We start from the raw sequence: 15945 nt of genomic DNA on the forward strand, positions 1-15945 counted from the left end.
CTGTGATCTTAGCATTGATTGTACTTCTCCCTACAAGAAGCATCATCTGTGGGACAAAGGTCAGTGACTTCTATAAGCAAAAGAAAGAAATACTGGGAAGATGGAAAGCCTTTATATGCCTGACATGAAAGGATTGCAATGACTTTCCCTTCATTCTGTTTCTGATTACTAAATGATTACTTCAACATGAATCTTTCCTTCTTGGTATTACTCCCAGGTAAGAAGAGCAGAGTCGACAATAACCAACAGGGTGCTAACAAGCTCTGAAAGTCTTCTGTAGGTATAATATGGTGTCTTGCTCTCATAATTCCACCTTGATTTTATGAGGAGCAGCTGAGTCCTTTTATTTATTGCTCTGCCAGGAATATTGACTCCAGATACACCTTATCACTCAAGGAGATGACCTAAAATTGCCTGACAGAATAGCGCAGCTTTAAATGCCTTTGGAGACGCATCAAGACACTTGCTTGTATAGTTCCAAGGTTCTTGCTCTTAGAATTGCGTCCCCATTTTATTAAGAGCAGCTGACTTCCCTTACTTATGGCTCTGTCATGAAGATATCCTTCTGACTACTTGCAATATTCACTGGTACTTTAAACATCTACTGCAGGTAAAATCCTTTCAGTATGAGACTGCTGATGGCCTTAAAATGAGGAACGTTGCTGCTAAGAGCTAAGGTCGTGTCTCTGAAATGGTTCATTCTAATAAAAGAGAGATCCCGAAGCCGAGTGCCGGCACCGAACCCCGGTGAAAAGGCCGGGTCCCCGTGAGCGCGACCATCACCGGCTGCGGTGGCGTCGCGGCGCCTCCGGGTGCCGCTGTTGGCCGACGCGGAGCGGCGCTGGAGCCGCAGCCGCAGCCGCAGCCGCGTCCTGCCCCGCAGGCTGCTCGCTCGCCCGGCGCCGGCCAGAGCGGCAGCGGCGCGGGCAGCAGAGGCGAGCGGCGGCGCGGCGCGGGGAGCAGCGGCGTCCGAGGCGGCGGCCGCTGCGCTCGTTGCGGAGAGCGGCTGGAAGGGAGGGAGGGCAGCGGCGGGAGCAAGGAGCGCGGCGAGCGCTGGCGACAATGGCGGGCAGGCAGAAGCAGAGCCGGCGGCGAGCAGGCGGGCGAGCGCTGCTGGCCGCGTTGGTGCTGGGCTTGTGCTGCCGGGCGGCGCCGGAGCGGATCCGCTACGCCATCGCCGAGGAGCTGGGCCGAGGCTCGCTGGTGGGGCCGCTGGCGCGGGACCTGGGGCTGAGCCCGGCGGAGCTGCCGACACGCAAGCTGCGGGTGGCGTCTGCCGCTAAAAGGCAGCTGAAATACTTCTCTGTGAGCGAGGAGAGCGGGAACCTGTACGTGAGCGAGAGGCTGGACCGGGAGGAGATGTGCGGCGAGTCGGTGTCCTGCTCCGTCAGCTTCGAGGCGCTGCTGCAGAACCCGCTCAACGTTTTCCACGTCGAGGTGGCCATCCAGGACGTCAACGACAATTCACCGACCTTCAGCAAGGCTGCTCTCGACCTCGAGATCGGTGAATGGACTACGCCCGGTGCTCGTTTTCCTCTGGAGATGGCTCGAGACGCAGACGTGGGCAGCAACTCGGTGCTGACTTACCAGCTCAGCAGCAACCCGTCCTTCACTCTGGCTGTGAAGGAAAGCCCCGATGGAAGCAAGCAGCCGGAATTAGTGCTGGAGCGAGCTCTGGACCGGGAGAAGCAGAGCTCCTTCCAGCTGGTGCTGACGGCGATGGATGGCGGGGAACCGGTGAGGTCCGGGACTGTGCAGGTTCGCGTCAACGTGACGGACGCCAACGACAACGCGCCCGTGTTCAGTAAAAGCGTCTACGAGGCGCGAGTGCGGGAGAATCTGCCGGCGGGGTCGCTGGTGCTGCGGGTGCGAGCCACGGACGCGGACGCGGGCACCAACGGGCAGGTCTCGTACTCGTTCGGCAACGTCCCGGACGGCGTCCGCGCGTTGTTCAGCGTCGGCAGCGACAGCGGCGAGGTGAGGACGGTGGGGCCCCTCGATTTCGAGGAGAAGAGCAAATACAGCTTCGGCCTGGAGGCGAGGGACGGCGGCAGGCTGACGGCTCACTGCAAGGTGCAGATAGACATCACCGACGAGAACGACAACGCGCCCGAAATCACGATGTTGTCGGTGTCGAGCCCGGTGGCCGAGGACGCGCCAGCCGGCACCGTGGTGGCCCTCCTGCACGTGAACGACCCGGACTCCGGGGAGAACGGGCAGGTGTCGTGCGAGCTGTTGGGCGAGGCGCCGCTGTCGATCGTGTCGTCGCCGGGCGGCTCGTACAAGGTGGTGACGGCGAGCGCGCTGGACCGGGAGCAGGCGGCCGAGCACCGGGTGACGGTGGTGGCCAGGGACCGGGGCAGCCCGGCGCTGTCGAGCCGCACGGCGCTGGTGCTGGAGGTGTCGGACGTGAACGACAACGCGCCAGTGTTCGAGGAGGCCGCCTACAGCGCCTACGTGGCGGAGAACAACGCGGCGGGCGCGCCGGTGGTGCGCGTGCGCGCGCGGGACGCGGACGCGGGCGCCAACGGGCGCGTGAGCTACTGGCTGGCGGGCGGCAGCGCGGGCGCGGCGCCGTACGTGTCGGTGGAGGCGCGGAGCGGCGCGGTGTACGCGCAGCGCTCGTTCGACTACGAGCAGTGCCGCGAGTTCGCGGTGGCGGTGCGGGCGCAGGACGACGGGTCGCCGGCGAGGAGCTCGACGGCGACGGTGCGCGTCTTCGTGCTGGACCGCAACGACAACGCGCCGCGGGTGCTGTGGCCGGCGGCGGAGCCGGGAGCGGCGGCGTCGGGGTCGATGTCGGCGGCGTTCGAGGTGGTGCCGCGGTCGGCCGAGGCCGGGTACCTGGTGGCCAAGGTGGTGGCGGTGGACGCGGACGCGGGGCGCAACGCGTGGCTGTCGTACGAGCTGGTGCAGGCGGGGGAGCCGGCGCTGTTCCGCGTGGGGCTGCACAGCGGCGAGGTGCGCACGGCGCGGGCCGTGTCGGAGAGGGACGCGGCGAAGCAGCGGCTGGTGGCCGTGGTGAAGGACCATGGGCAGCCGGCGCTGTCGGCCACGGCTACGCTGCACGTGGTGCTGGCCGAGAGCTTGCAGGAGGCGCTGCCGGAGCTGAGCGAGCGGGCGGCGGGCGCCGACTCGCCGGTGGAGCTGCAGTTCTATCTGGTGCTGGCGCTGGCGCTCCTCTCCGCCCTGTTCCTGCTGAGCGTGGCGCTGGCCGTGCTGGCGCGGATGCGCCGGGCCGGGCCGCCCGCCGTCCTGCGCTGCCTGGGCGCGCAGCGCTTCTCGGTGGCCGGCGCCGCCTTCCCGGCCGACTTCTGCGAGGGCACCTTGCCCTACTCCTACAACCTGTGCGTGGCGCCGGGCCGCGCCGTGGCCGACGGCGCTTGGCTGCCGCCGCCGCTGCCCAGCCTGCCCGCGGAGGAGCTGCTCGGCGGGGAGCCCTGCGCGAAGCCGAGCCCGAGCAGCAGCCCCGGCCCGGGAGAGCCGCCCACCCACCCCGACGCACCGCAGGTCGGTAAGCCCGCGCGGTCCTTCTCTCGGCGCCTTTCCTAACCTCGGGCTGGCGGTGCTGGGCTGTTGCGCCTCCTGTGTCTGCTTTGGCGGCTAGTGCCGACCTGTGTTCCCAGGGACGGATGAATTAATCCGTAACGTTTCTTTTTCGGCAGCAGGCAGTGCGAAACGGCACGTGCTGCCTGATCCGCTGTCAGCCGTGTCGGCTCGGCGGAGAGGCTCTTGCCGTTCATCTTGTGCTGGATGAAATGGCCCAAGCGTGGTGAACCTCTTCGGTGTAACGAGCTCTGCTGATGCTGGACGTCGACAAGGGAAGGAAATTGTCTGGAAACCCTGTCCTTTCCACGGCAGGTGCCTGAGCAGCCCCACCTCCTCAGGAGCTGAACGGGCTTAGAGGATTCGTGTCCAGTGGATTAACCCCACCTTCTATTGCCTTTCAATGTCTCGTCTCAGTCAGTGGTGGTGGAGTACTTCATTTAGACCTTGTTTCGTATGAAGTGAAGTATTAAAGGCAAAGTGCCTGACAATTGATTTAAGCACCGTGATAGCTGTGGCTGTGCAGGGGTGGGTGTGTGTGTGAGAGTGTGTGTGTGTGTTGTGTGTGTGGGGTGTGTGTCTGATTGTTACGTTTTGTGTCTCAGTACAGCCTCTTTTCTTTTGCTATCTTTATACAAGTCATTCAAGAACAACGGCTACAGCAATGCGTGTTGATAAACGCATTATGCTTTTCGACTAATGGGCTAAGACTAACAGTATTCTACATGCTAAAATAAGAAAAAATATATTTACGTTACATACATCGCTATCAGCACAAGGCATCAGTCGACAAGGCAAGAAAATTGCCTGCAAACTCTGTCCTGTCCAAAATGATGTGCGTTAGTAAAGGTGACCGCATGTCTTCACTGTGTAGAATGGGATCCTTGAAGCTTTCTAGAACTCCGTCCTCTGTCTCCTGAGTTTCCCCAGTGAGTGGTGTGGGTGGGAAGTGCTGGTCCGTGTGTCCGTGAACGAATGATAGAAGGAACGGGGTAAGCCCCTTCCACTCAGAGCAGGCAGTAGGCGCTTCTTGGTTCATCGGCGGTCACAGGTTCGGGTTGAGCTGGGAAGTTTTGACTCCGAAATTTGTATGAAATGTTAGTAACGGTGCAGTCGGATCCTTCCTGTGTACAAAGAGATCTGCTAATTCTACAGGACGCGGTCGGTGAAACATGGTTGACGCTTGTTGTTGTTGCTTCGTTCCTGATTGCTTTTTCCCAAAGCGATGGTTTTTGTTTGGCAGCTGAACAAAGCCCCGTTGCTTAATGCTGTTTGGTGTTGAACTTCCAAAGGAAACGTGCATGAGGCTCCATGAACGGAGAAGTTAGAGATTTCTCCTCCGCCGCGTGCCCTCCCACCTTTTTCGGGAAGGCTGCTGCAAAATGGCGGCTATTTCTCATTTCTTCTTCCATTCTGGGTGGTATTTTTTACTGTTACAGGGTTGTCTTTTCTAGAGAAGTTAAGGCGTAGAATGGGATTGCAAAAAGAAAACCGAACCCCAAAATCAAATCGCGTTTTGTATTTCAGAGCCCGGCTTCCTTTCCTGTTCCTATAGCTTTTAATTCTAAGGGTAATTAATTCTTCATGGGTGAGTTTCTTTTCTGTAATGGACCCCCCAACAGAGAGTGCGTGTGCATGCCCCAACAGAGAGTGCCTGTGCATGACTGCCTGGTGCTGAGTTACTCCAGAATGTAGTCGCAGTATCCTTCCATTTTGCTGCGCATGTTCCATGAAGCAGAGGGGGGGGGGGTTGAGGAGTGGACTTTCACTGCTCGAGGGCGCGTGTTTAACCGTGCTAATTAGGATAGTTCACTCACAGTTCAAGTAGTCTTCCTTTGACCAGCAGTTTTCTTTCGTTTTGCACCCATTTTGGTACCTTTTAATTGCAAATGTGGGTCTTTAAGGCTACCATGCCAGTCCTTATCAGTTCCTTCTGGCTGCACAGTGGGACCTGTTAATTTCGTCCAGGCATGATTTCTCCGAGTTCCCTGTGCAGCTATTTCTCAGTTTCGGTTCCATTTTGGGTGGTATGTTTTTACTGTTCCAGATCTGTCTTTTCTACAGAGATTTAGGCATATAATGGGGATTCCGAGAAAAAACAAACAAACAAACAAAACAACAAATACAACAACAGAAAACCTAAAACAATCCGCGCTTTATATTTCAGACCCTGTCTTCTTTTCCTATTCCTTTTTTGCATGTTTTGAGGAAATAAATTTTGTCCTGGTGGATAGCGTTTAACCTCAAGGGTTTGCTCTGATGGACGTTTTGCGTTTTATTTCAGGTCTGCGCAGAGATAGGTGCGAGGTTGTAACTCCACAAAGCAGACATACTTTGGCTAACACGCGGTAAACATTTATGCGTTTCAGGCAACAGTTACCAGTACTTTTCCATTTACGCTATATCACCCGCTTTCCCATTGGTCCTTACATGTCTCGTTTCCACTTGAAGTCCAAGTATGCTTCCTATTTGCTGCATATGTTCCATGGAGAATGGGCTTTTTTTGGCAGCGGGCTTTCACTGCTCGAGGGCGCTTTTTTTACTATGCTAATTAGGATAGTTCACTCACAGCTCAAGTAGTCTTCCTTTGATCAGCAGTTTTGTTTCGTTTTGCACCTATCTTAGTACCTTTTAATTGCAACTGTGGCTCTTTGAGGCTACCGTGCTAGTCCTTATCAGTTCCTTCTGTTCTCTTGCTGTCCTCCTTTTACTGGTTTGATATCACCGGCACCTTCTCCCCCCTTTCCCATCTGCAACAGCGATGGGGGTCGGGCGAGGGGAGGAGGCCAAGCGGGGGTTAAATCCTTTCCCTCTGGCTTTCAGGGATCCATTGAGACTCGCTTACTCAGGCATCAGTTCCTCCCTAACGAACGTTAGTCCCCTGCCCCGTGCCCTGCCATCTCTTGGTGGAAGGCTGCTGCAGAAATGGCAGCAATAGTGGGATGGGTTAGTATTTTCGGAGCTGTATTTCTTTGTTTTCTTTGTGCAGTTATTTCTGATTTTGTGTTCCATGCTGGGTGGTAGTTCCCTCTTTTTTACCATTCCAGATCATCCTTTCATACACAGGTCATGTGTAAAAGAAACCCCTCTATCACGTGTTGTACTTCTGAGCCTGCTTTCGTGTCCTATCCCCTTTTCCCAAAGAGAGGTGCTTGGACATGCTTTATAGAGAATTACTTCTCCCAGCAACAATTCCAACAGCTGTTACATCTGTCTGTTTACAGAGACAGACCTTTAAGATCTGAAAACGTACATGAAATTACAAGAAATTCGCAATTGGTCAGTTTCGGCTCTTGATTTAATTCCGTTTGCACATTTTTCAGTGTGCAGTTTCCCCACACCTGAGGGTGTGCAGCTGTACTTGTCTTCTCCTGCTGTCCTCCAGTATTTTGTTGAAAAGCTGTCTTATGGTACTCGCCTTCCCCTCACAGCTGGCACCTAGCGGCGGCAATTCTTGGTTCCTCGGAGGTCACAGGCTCAGGTTCAGCTGTACAACTCTCGTCTGAGTTAGTAGTGCACGCCGTAGATTAATGATTGTGCGTGACAAAGATGGGAAAATGCGGTGGAGGCTTACTCTTGGAGATTTTCCCTTCTTAATCGTTTTTTCCCCAAACCGATATACTCGGAGGTGGTTGATAGCTGGATACAAAACAGTCGATTAATGCTGTTTCCCACGGAAAGGTACGAGTGGCTCGATGAACGGAGAAGTTACAGATTGTTCCTCCCCAGTGAATATTCCCCTGTACCGCTGGTGCTCCCTCATGTTTTGGAGCAAGGCTGCTGCAGAAACGGCATCATATCATGGGACGGATAAATCGCACACAGGCATGACTTATCCGATGTCTTTGTGCAGTTCTTTCTCGTTTCTTTTTCCTGGGTGTTCCTTCCCTTATTTTACCATTCCTGATCTGTCTTCCCTAAACAGGTGAAGGTGTAGAATGGGATCCTTCTCTGTTTCAGAGCCTGTCTTCTTTTCCTCTCCCCCTTTCCCAAAGAGGGGTGCGAGGTGATTGGAGCTGGTTGATAACTTTGACAGGGGAATACTAAACCAAGGACTTCGATCTCCTAGCCACTTTTTGCACTAGTTGTTGAGTCTGCCGGCTTTACCACGAGAGGCTGTAATCATCCTGAGAACATAGCTAAACCAACAAGGGAATACTCAAAATGACAGCGGTTAAGCACTCGAATAAAGTCCACTTTTGCGTCTCGGGCCATTTCCAGAATAAAGTCCATTTACGCTTTCACAAATGGTCTGCAAAGTTTAGGGTGTGCAGCTGTACTTGTTTTCTCCTGCTGCCCTACAGTAGTTTGTTGAAAAGGTGTCCTACCAACATGAAGATTCAAGAAATAGATGAATACTTTACTAAGTATCAGCCTTTTGCACTGTAATTTCTGAGAATCTGAAAGCTCAAATCAAATCCAAATTGGACCAAATCCGTTCTGTCGCATGGCTGCACTCACACCCAATATTGCTAGGATGGGCTACAGAATAGGCAAGGGAGATAAGGCAGACGTCCCTGTTATTCTTCTTACTGTAGTCGCAAAGCCACTTTCTCTGTAGCTTGCGAGGAGTCGAGCAGATGATTCTGGCCAGGTTCACTGCAGGTTCTTCCTGGCTCCTGGGCTGCTGCAGTACAATCAGTGCGAAGGGAGCAAGTGGCCTCCACCCTGTCACCGAGGTGGGTGGGAAGGAATGATTTTGGAGCAGTAGGGTAGCCTCCTCCTCTGCTGTGTTCCCAGGAAGGTCTCCTGGGTAGAAATCCCCGAGTCCACGGCAGGTGCCTGAGCAGCCTCACCTCCTCAGGAACTGAACGGGCTTAGAGGATTCGTGTCCCAGTTTCAGTGGGTTGACCCCACCTTCTTCTGCCTTTAAATGTGTCGCCTCAGTCAGTCGTGGTGGAGTCCTTCATTTACACGTTGTTCCGTACGAAGAGAAGTATTAACGGCAAAGTGCCTGGCAATTGGATTAAGCACCGTGACAGCCCTGGTTGTCCTGGGGGTTGGGGGGTGGTGTGTGTGGGGTGTATCTGATTGTCACGATGTGTGTCTCAGTACAACCTGTTTTCTTTTCCTATCTTTATACAAGTCATTCAAGATCAAAGGCTACAGAGATGTGTGTTGATAAACACATAATGCTTTTCGACTAATGGGCTAAGCCTAATAGTAGTCTACACGCTAAAAGTGGAAAACATATACTTACTTCACATACATCGCCATCACCACAGTGCATCTGTAGTACAGCACCATTTAATTTAACTTTTCCCATGCGGTAGAAACACCACGGCCACGGGAAGCCTCTTCCCTCTTCCTCCTGGTCGTGATCAGCTCAGGGATCAAAGAAGAGCTCGGCTGGAGAAAAGGCAGCGCAGGACATGAGCGCCGGGCAGGAACCGAGGTCTCCGTGGCGAGTGTGGCGTGGGCGCGAGCTGTGCGTGGGCAAGGCAGGGCGGGCAGCGCTCGGCAGCGCTTGGTGCCTGCAATGCCGGGAGGAGGCTGCGGGCGCCGCTGTTGACCGAGGAGGAGCGAGAGGAAGGCCGGAGCGCTGCAGGCAGCCCCGCCCGCTGCGGCCCGGCTCGCTCGCTCGCTGGCTGGCTGGCTCGGCGACCGGGCGCTGTGGGAGCCTCCCCGCGGTGCGGAGCCGGGCTGCAGCGAGGCGGAGGGGCCGGCAGCGGCGAGCCGGGGCCGGGGCCGGAGCGACAGCGGGAGCCGGAGGCGAACCCGGAGCCGTCTCGCCGGGCGCTGGCGGGGAGCTGCTGCCGGCGGTGTTGCGGTGCCGGCGGGGCCGCGGCGGCGATGTGCGCGGCGGGGAGGCGGCGGGGCCGGCGGGAGCGAGCCCTGCTGTGGTGCGTCCTGGTGGCGGCGTGGGAGGCGGCGTGGGGGCAGCTGCGCTACTCGGTTCCCGAGGAGATGCCGAAGGGCTCGTTCGTGGGCGACGTGGCCAAGGACCTGGGGCTGCAGCTGCCGGCGCTCCGCGATCGCGGCGTCCGCATCATAGACAGAGGTAGGACGCAGTATTTCGCTCTGCACGGGAAGACGGGACATTTGGTGACGGCGGAGAGGATAGACAGAGAGCAGTTATGCCGGCTGCTGGAGAAATGCGTGCTGCGCTGTGAGGTGATAGTGGAGGCAGAAATGAAGGTAAACGAAATCGAAGTGGAAATTATGGACATTAACGACAACGCACCAAGCTTCCGAGAGACAGAAATGCAACTGAAAATGAGTGAGACGACAGTGCCGGGGTCGCGGTTTCCCCTGGCCAGGGCTCACGACCCGGACGTGGGACCGAATTCGCTGCAGAGCTACGAGCTGAGCGGCGACGAGCACTTCTCGCTGGCCGTGCAGGCGGGCCCCGGCGGCGATCAGCGTCCCGAGCTGGTGCTGGCGAAGGCGCTGGACCGGGAGGAGACGGCGTTTCACGAGCTGCTGCTGAGGGCGAGCGACGGCGGCGAGGCGTCACGGACGGGCACGGCGCGGATCCTCGTGGCGGTGCTGGACGCGAACGACAACGCGCCCGTGTTCAGCCAGGCGGAGTACACGGTGCGTGTGCCGGAGGACGTGCCCGTGGGCTCCGTCCTCGTCACCCTCACGGCCACCGACGCCGACGAGGGCATCAACGGGCACGTGAAATACTCGATGAAGAAAGTGACAGACATGGAACTGGAAAACTTCCGTCTGGACTCTGAGACGGGAGTGATCACGCTGGTGCAAAGCTTTGACTTCGAGGAAGCTGGCTGCTATGAAGTGGAGGTGCAGGCACATGATGGTGCGGGCCTTTTCGACACGGCGAAAGTCACTGTCACTGTCACAGACGTCAACGACAATGCGCCTGAACTAACAGTCACTTCTCAGCTGAATGCAATCTCGGAGGATGCCCCGTCGGGGACGGTGGTGGCCCTGCTGCACGTGCAGGACCGGGACTCGGGAGCGAACGGCGAGGTGCGGTGCTCGCTGGACGGGGGCGTCCCGTTCCGCCTGCGGAGCTCGCAGGGCAGCTACTACAGCGTGGTGACGGCGAGGGAGCTGGACCGGGAGGAGGTGTCGGAGTACAACGTGACGGTGCGGGCAGCGGACGGCGGGTCGCCGGCGCTGTGGAGCAGCGCGGTGCTGGCGCTGCGGGTGCTGGACGTGAACGACAACGCGCCGGTGTTCGCGGAGGCGAGCTACAGCGCCCGGCTGCCCGAGAACAACGCGGCGGGCGCGCTGGTGCTGACGGTGCGGGCGGCGGACGCGGACTGGGGGCAGAACGCGCGCGTGCGGTACCGGCTGTGGGAGGGGCGGGTGCGGGGCGCGCCGCTCTCGTCGTACGTGTCGGTGCAGGCGGAGACGGGCGCGCTGTACGCGCTGCGCTCGTTCGACTACGAGGAGGTGCGCGAGGTGGGGCTGTGGGTGCGGGCGGAGGACGGCGGCGCGCCGGCGCTGAGCAGCAACGTGTCGGTGCGGCTCGTGATCGTGGACGAGAACGACAACGCGCCGCAGGTGCTGTACCCGCCGCCGCCGCCGGCGCAGGGCTCGGGCTCGGGCTGGGGCTGGGGCTGGGCGGGCGTGGAGCTGGCGGCGCGCTCGGCGGAGCCCGGGGCGCTGGTGGCCAAGGTGGTGGCGGTGGACGCGGACGCGGGGCAGAACGCGTGGCTGTCGTACGAGCTGGCCAAGGCGACGGAGCCGGGGCTGTTCCGCGTGGGGCTGCACAGCGGCGAGGTGCGCACGGCGCGCGTGCCGCTGGCCCGCGACGCGGCGCGGCAGAGCCTGGTGGTGGTGGTGAAGGACCACGGGCGGCCGGCGCTGTCGGCCACGGCCACGCTGACGGTGGTGCTGGCCGAGAGCGTGGCCGAGCTGCTGTCGGAGCTGGGCAGCGCGGCGGCGGCGCCGGGCGAGCCGGCCGGCGGCCTGACGCGGTGGCTGGTGCTGGCCGTGGCGGCCGTGTCCTGCCTCTTCCTCGCCTTCCTGCTGCTGCTGCTGGCGCTGTGCCTGCGGCGCTGGCGCCGCTCGCAGCTGCCGGCGGCGGGCAGCGGAGCCTTGCGCGGCGTCCCGGCCTCGCAGTTCGTGGGCATCGACGGCGTCCGCGCCTTCCTGCACTCCTACTCGCACGAGGTGTCGCTCACCGCCGACTCGCGCAAGAGCCAGCTCTGTTTGTCGGGCGGCAGCTGCTGCGACACCCTCCCGGCCCGGCCGCCCGCTGAGGCTTCGAGTGATCTCGTCCCTACGGGAGATCACAGTGCCGACAATAGTGACCAAGCTTCCTTCCAGGTACGTTAGCTTTTTTCAACCTGCTTTCGTGTATGCGGTGCTCAGCATTCCTAAGAGTAGCCACAGGCGTTTAAAAGAGCACGGTTTACAGTCTTGGAAGTCACGTTTTATGATGATGGCCAGCTCGTGTATGTCACCTCCTGAACGCATTCTGGGTCTGCCCTGTGTGTTTTAGGTGCCGTGTTCTGTACCCGCTGAGCAAAGCTCATCATACTTAGCTTTCTCTAAGTTTGGAACATTCCATTGCATGTGTAACCGCACAAGGTTACTTTCAGCCTGTAGTTCTTCCTCTGGCACTTCCTTCCAATCGTTGAAGTACTTCTTGCTCGGATTGCTCGGGCATCACTAGTACCCAGTTCTTAGAATTTCGTTGCCACCCCCTGCATCTGCTCTCAAACGCTAGTAGATCTGGGCAAGCTTGTAGCCCAAAAGGCAATATCTCTGAAGTCCCAGGTTACTTGGAAATGGCCTTCAACAAAGGAACTATTCGTTCCCACTTAATGACACTCCAAGTTCTATGAATAGATTCGTATTACATGATGAAAAATTCCCCTGATATCGCTTCGAGTTTTTTTCCATTGCTTGGCTTCGTGACTTAACCTTTGGATTCTACAGACCTGTAATTGTCAATTAGTGCACAGGCATAAACATCAAAATGGAGTATATTTACTAGAAGACAGATGAAAAACATTTTAAAAGAAAGTAAGACTGTCTTGGAAGTGGCCTGCCTTTTTTCCTCCATTACTGGTCATTCGTCATTGACTGAACCATCTTTTTGGACTTCAGGAATAGAATTAATGAATAATATTACGCTGCTTTTTTGTATGTTAATCTTCTATTTAAGCTGTTGATACGCTGTGTCTTTGCAGGGAAGGTGAAGCTTAGCTTCATGTACAGAGACTCCCTGTGCTCATACTTCTTGTTCTGACGGTGTTTTGTTATGCACCGGGTCGTTTCTTGTTTTACCCCGACATGCGTAATACCGGTCTTCTTGTCACTATTAGCTTTTATGAACGGACATATTGCTTTACTATAAAAAGGAAGTTTACGTGATTAGCAGGGCCTGTTGTCTTCCCGACAGCAGATTTGTTTGAGTAGGATCAGAAACGGAATATTAATGGCCCCATGTGCAACTTAGATGGCAGTCGTTTCTACTTCTCACTGCCTTTCTGTTTCTCCATGATAACGTGTTGCGCAACAAAATATCTTCGTATCCTTCCGTGGTTTGATTTTTGTGCAGCGGGTGTAGGAATGGGCTGGACATGAGGTGGTCCATGATGGTGTCTGTCTGCCTGTTATGAAGTGTGCTATGAAGAGTATTATAAAAGTTGTTGACTATTTGACAACGTCTGTGAAGGAAACGGGACCTGTGTTTTCCTGATTCCACATCTCTTTAGGCTGACTTACTTAAAAGGGAGCTGGATGTGCCTTGCCTTGAAAATACATGCTATGACAAGAGCCATAGGAGGGCAGGACAGGAGAAGTGGGAGGTGCAGGAGGGAGATGTAAGAAGGGGGAATAGTCCCCCTCTGCACACGTTCCCTGAGCCAATTTCTCCTGGAGGAGTTCTCCCCTTTTAATTTTGTTCCTTTAATATTTCTTCCCACAAGACTAGTGAGCAGAGATAAGTGTCTTACTTCTTGATATGGAGTTATAAAGAAATGTATGTGAAGTCCGTGGTGTGGTGGTGGTGCATGTTGAAGAGAAATGATCTCAGCTATTGGCCCTGTAGTGATACGTGCTTGTAAATTACAAGGGTTGAAGAACATGATACAAGTTGATTATGAGGGTCAAAAAAAATCATGCAGGCTGTGAAGGGTTGGAGAGGAGAGTCCTGAGAGCTGTTCATGAGGGACTCTTGAAGGACGGAAGATGTAAGGTATCACCTTTCCCTGTTCCACACCCATCTGTAGTATCATGCAATGTGAGTTTCATCTTCCCAAACAAGTAGGGCTAGAACACTTGTTACTCCAGCTGTATTGGGAGACTTGGGATGTTCTTCCTGTGTGTTTGCAGGTTGTTATCAATGTTAACTAAGAACTTAATCATGCAGTTATGCCAAGCACCATAAGGGGAGCTTTGGGACGAGCCAACTGTTTATGCATTTCCTACTAAATACCTGAAATATGTACCTACCCTATGTGCCAAATAATTTCATAGATTGTTTCCTTCAAATGTGACTGGAAAAAAGGCTCTTCCTTGTCCCACACATGTGGTCAGAAGTCAAATATTTTCCATGGTAAGGAAAAGTTGTCTGTTGGAAATTTTTGCACATCTTTTCTCCTTATCACTGTTAGCTCTTCTGTAGGGATGTATTGGATTATTATTAAATGGAAGCTTGTGTGATTCACAGGGTCAGGTGTCTTCGGAACAGCACTTTTGTTTCAGCTTGATCATAAAAGGAACGTTAATGTCCCTGTGTATAACGTAGCTGCTGGTGGTTTCTACTTTTCTCAGCCTTTCTGATTCTCCATGATAACATGGTGAGCACCGAAATGCCTTTGTATGCATCTGTGCTTTGATGTTTGTGCAGTGGTGGGAGGAACGGGCTGGCAAGAGCTGGTCCTGTGTCGATGTCTGTGTGCCAATTATGAAGATGGATAAAACCTGGATAAGTTGTTGAGTATTTGGCAAAGTCTGTGTGTGGCTGCATGTGGAGGGCTAGTGAAGGAAATGGGAGATGTGTTCTCCTGATTCCCTGTCTCTTAAGGCTGACTTATTGAAAACAGATGTCTAAATGACATGCTATGGCAAGAGCCATACAAGGGCGGGAGTGAAGAAAATGAAGGTGCAATGTGAGATGTAAGGAGAGGGAGACCGACACTTTGCAACTAATCCCTGAGTCAGTCTCTCCTAGAGGACAGATCCTCTTTTACCTTTAGAACCTTGGTATTTCTTCTCTGAAGTGCACTGAGCAGAGAAATGCATCTTCCTTCTTCCCACGGAGATGTAAGGACAATCTATGTGAAGTCCATAGTGTGATGGTGGTGCTTGTTGAAGAGAAAAGGTCTGGGCAGCTGGCCCTGTGATGACATGTGCTTGCCAAATGGGACAGTCAAAGAACACCATGTAAGTTGTGCAGAGTTAGAGAGAAGGGTCGAGGGAGCTGTTTGCAGAGTTGTTGAAGGGCACAAGAGACATGTGTTCTCCTTTCCCTGTTCAGAGCCCATCTATATTGTCATGCCATGTGAGCTTCCTCTTCCCAAGTAATTGGTGGCAAGTGGTGTCCCTCAGGTGTCTGTACTGGGACCAGTGCAGTTTAATATTTTCATCAATGACATAGACAGCAAGATCCAGTGCACCCTTAGCGAGTTTCCTGATGATACTGAGGTGAGTGCTGCAGCTGACACACCAGAAGAATGGGATGTCATCCTAAGAGCTCAGGATGAGCTGGAGAGGTGGGCCTGTGTGAATCTCATGAGGCCAAGTGCAAGGTCCTGCACCTGGGTCAGGACAATCTCCAGTTTCAATACAGACTGTGAGATGACTGGATTGAGAGCAGCCTTGCTGCAAAGCACTTGGGGGTACTGGTGGATGAAAAGCTGGACATGAGCCAACGATGTGCGCTTGCAGCCCAGATTGCCACCCGTATCCTTGGTTGCATCAAATAAGCGAGGCCAGCAGGTTGAGGGAGGTGATTCTGCCGCTCTGCTCTCCTGTGCTTTGCCGCGTGAGACCTCACCTGGAGTACTGCGTCCAGCTCTGGAGCCCTCCGCAGAAGAAGGAACGCAACTGTTGGAGCAGGTCCGGAGGAGGGCCACAAAAATTATTTTAAATCTGGAGCACCTCTCCTATGAGGACAGGCTGGGAGAATTGGTGTTGTTCAGCCTGGAGAAGAGAAGACTGCAGGCAGGCTTTAGTGTGGACTTCCAGTACATAAAGACAGCCTACAGGAAAGTTGGGGACAATCTATTTAGCAAGGCATGTTCCAGCAGCACTTTGTGATTTTATCACGCCTCTACTGTGTCACACGCTGTTTGCTGACCCAGTCTCTTCTGGAGGACAGTTGCTGTTCTGTTTTTAGAACCTTGATATTTCTTCTCTGAAGTGCATTGTGTGCATAGATGTGTCTTGCTGCTTCATACAGAGAAGTGAAGACATCTGTAGGAACTCCGTGAACTGACAGTGCAAAAGTTGTGACTGTTTGAGTAAGTC

General features: G+C 55.0%; 1 protein-coding gene across 5 annotated transcripts in view; it reads left to right on the forward strand.

Annotated features, from left to right (window-relative positions):
* Positions 1–15945, forward strand: part of LOC104338342 (protocadherin gamma-C5-like) — a 168859-nt gene that overhangs the window by 65976 nt on the left and 86938 nt on the right. The window contains exon 1 of one of the 5 annotated variants that reach the window (XM_075441925.1): positions 1045–3510. The exons of 3 other annotated variants lie outside the window; for them this stretch is intronic. In XM_075441925.1, the coding sequence (XP_075298040.1) occupies positions 1063–3510 (2448 nt within the window). In that variant the 5' untranslated portion in view covers positions 1045–1062. Of the gene's footprint in view, positions 1–1044; positions 3511–9339; positions 11791–15945 lie in introns of those variants that run through there. One more of the 5 variants, XM_075441924.1, reaches the window with a different exon arrangement.

Source organism: Opisthocomus hoazin, chromosome 23, assembly GCF_030867145.1.
Source record: "Opisthocomus hoazin isolate bOpiHoa1 chromosome 23, bOpiHoa1.hap1, whole genome shotgun sequence".
Lineage (NCBI taxonomy): Eukaryota > Metazoa > Chordata > Aves > Opisthocomiformes > Opisthocomidae > Opisthocomus > Opisthocomus hoazin.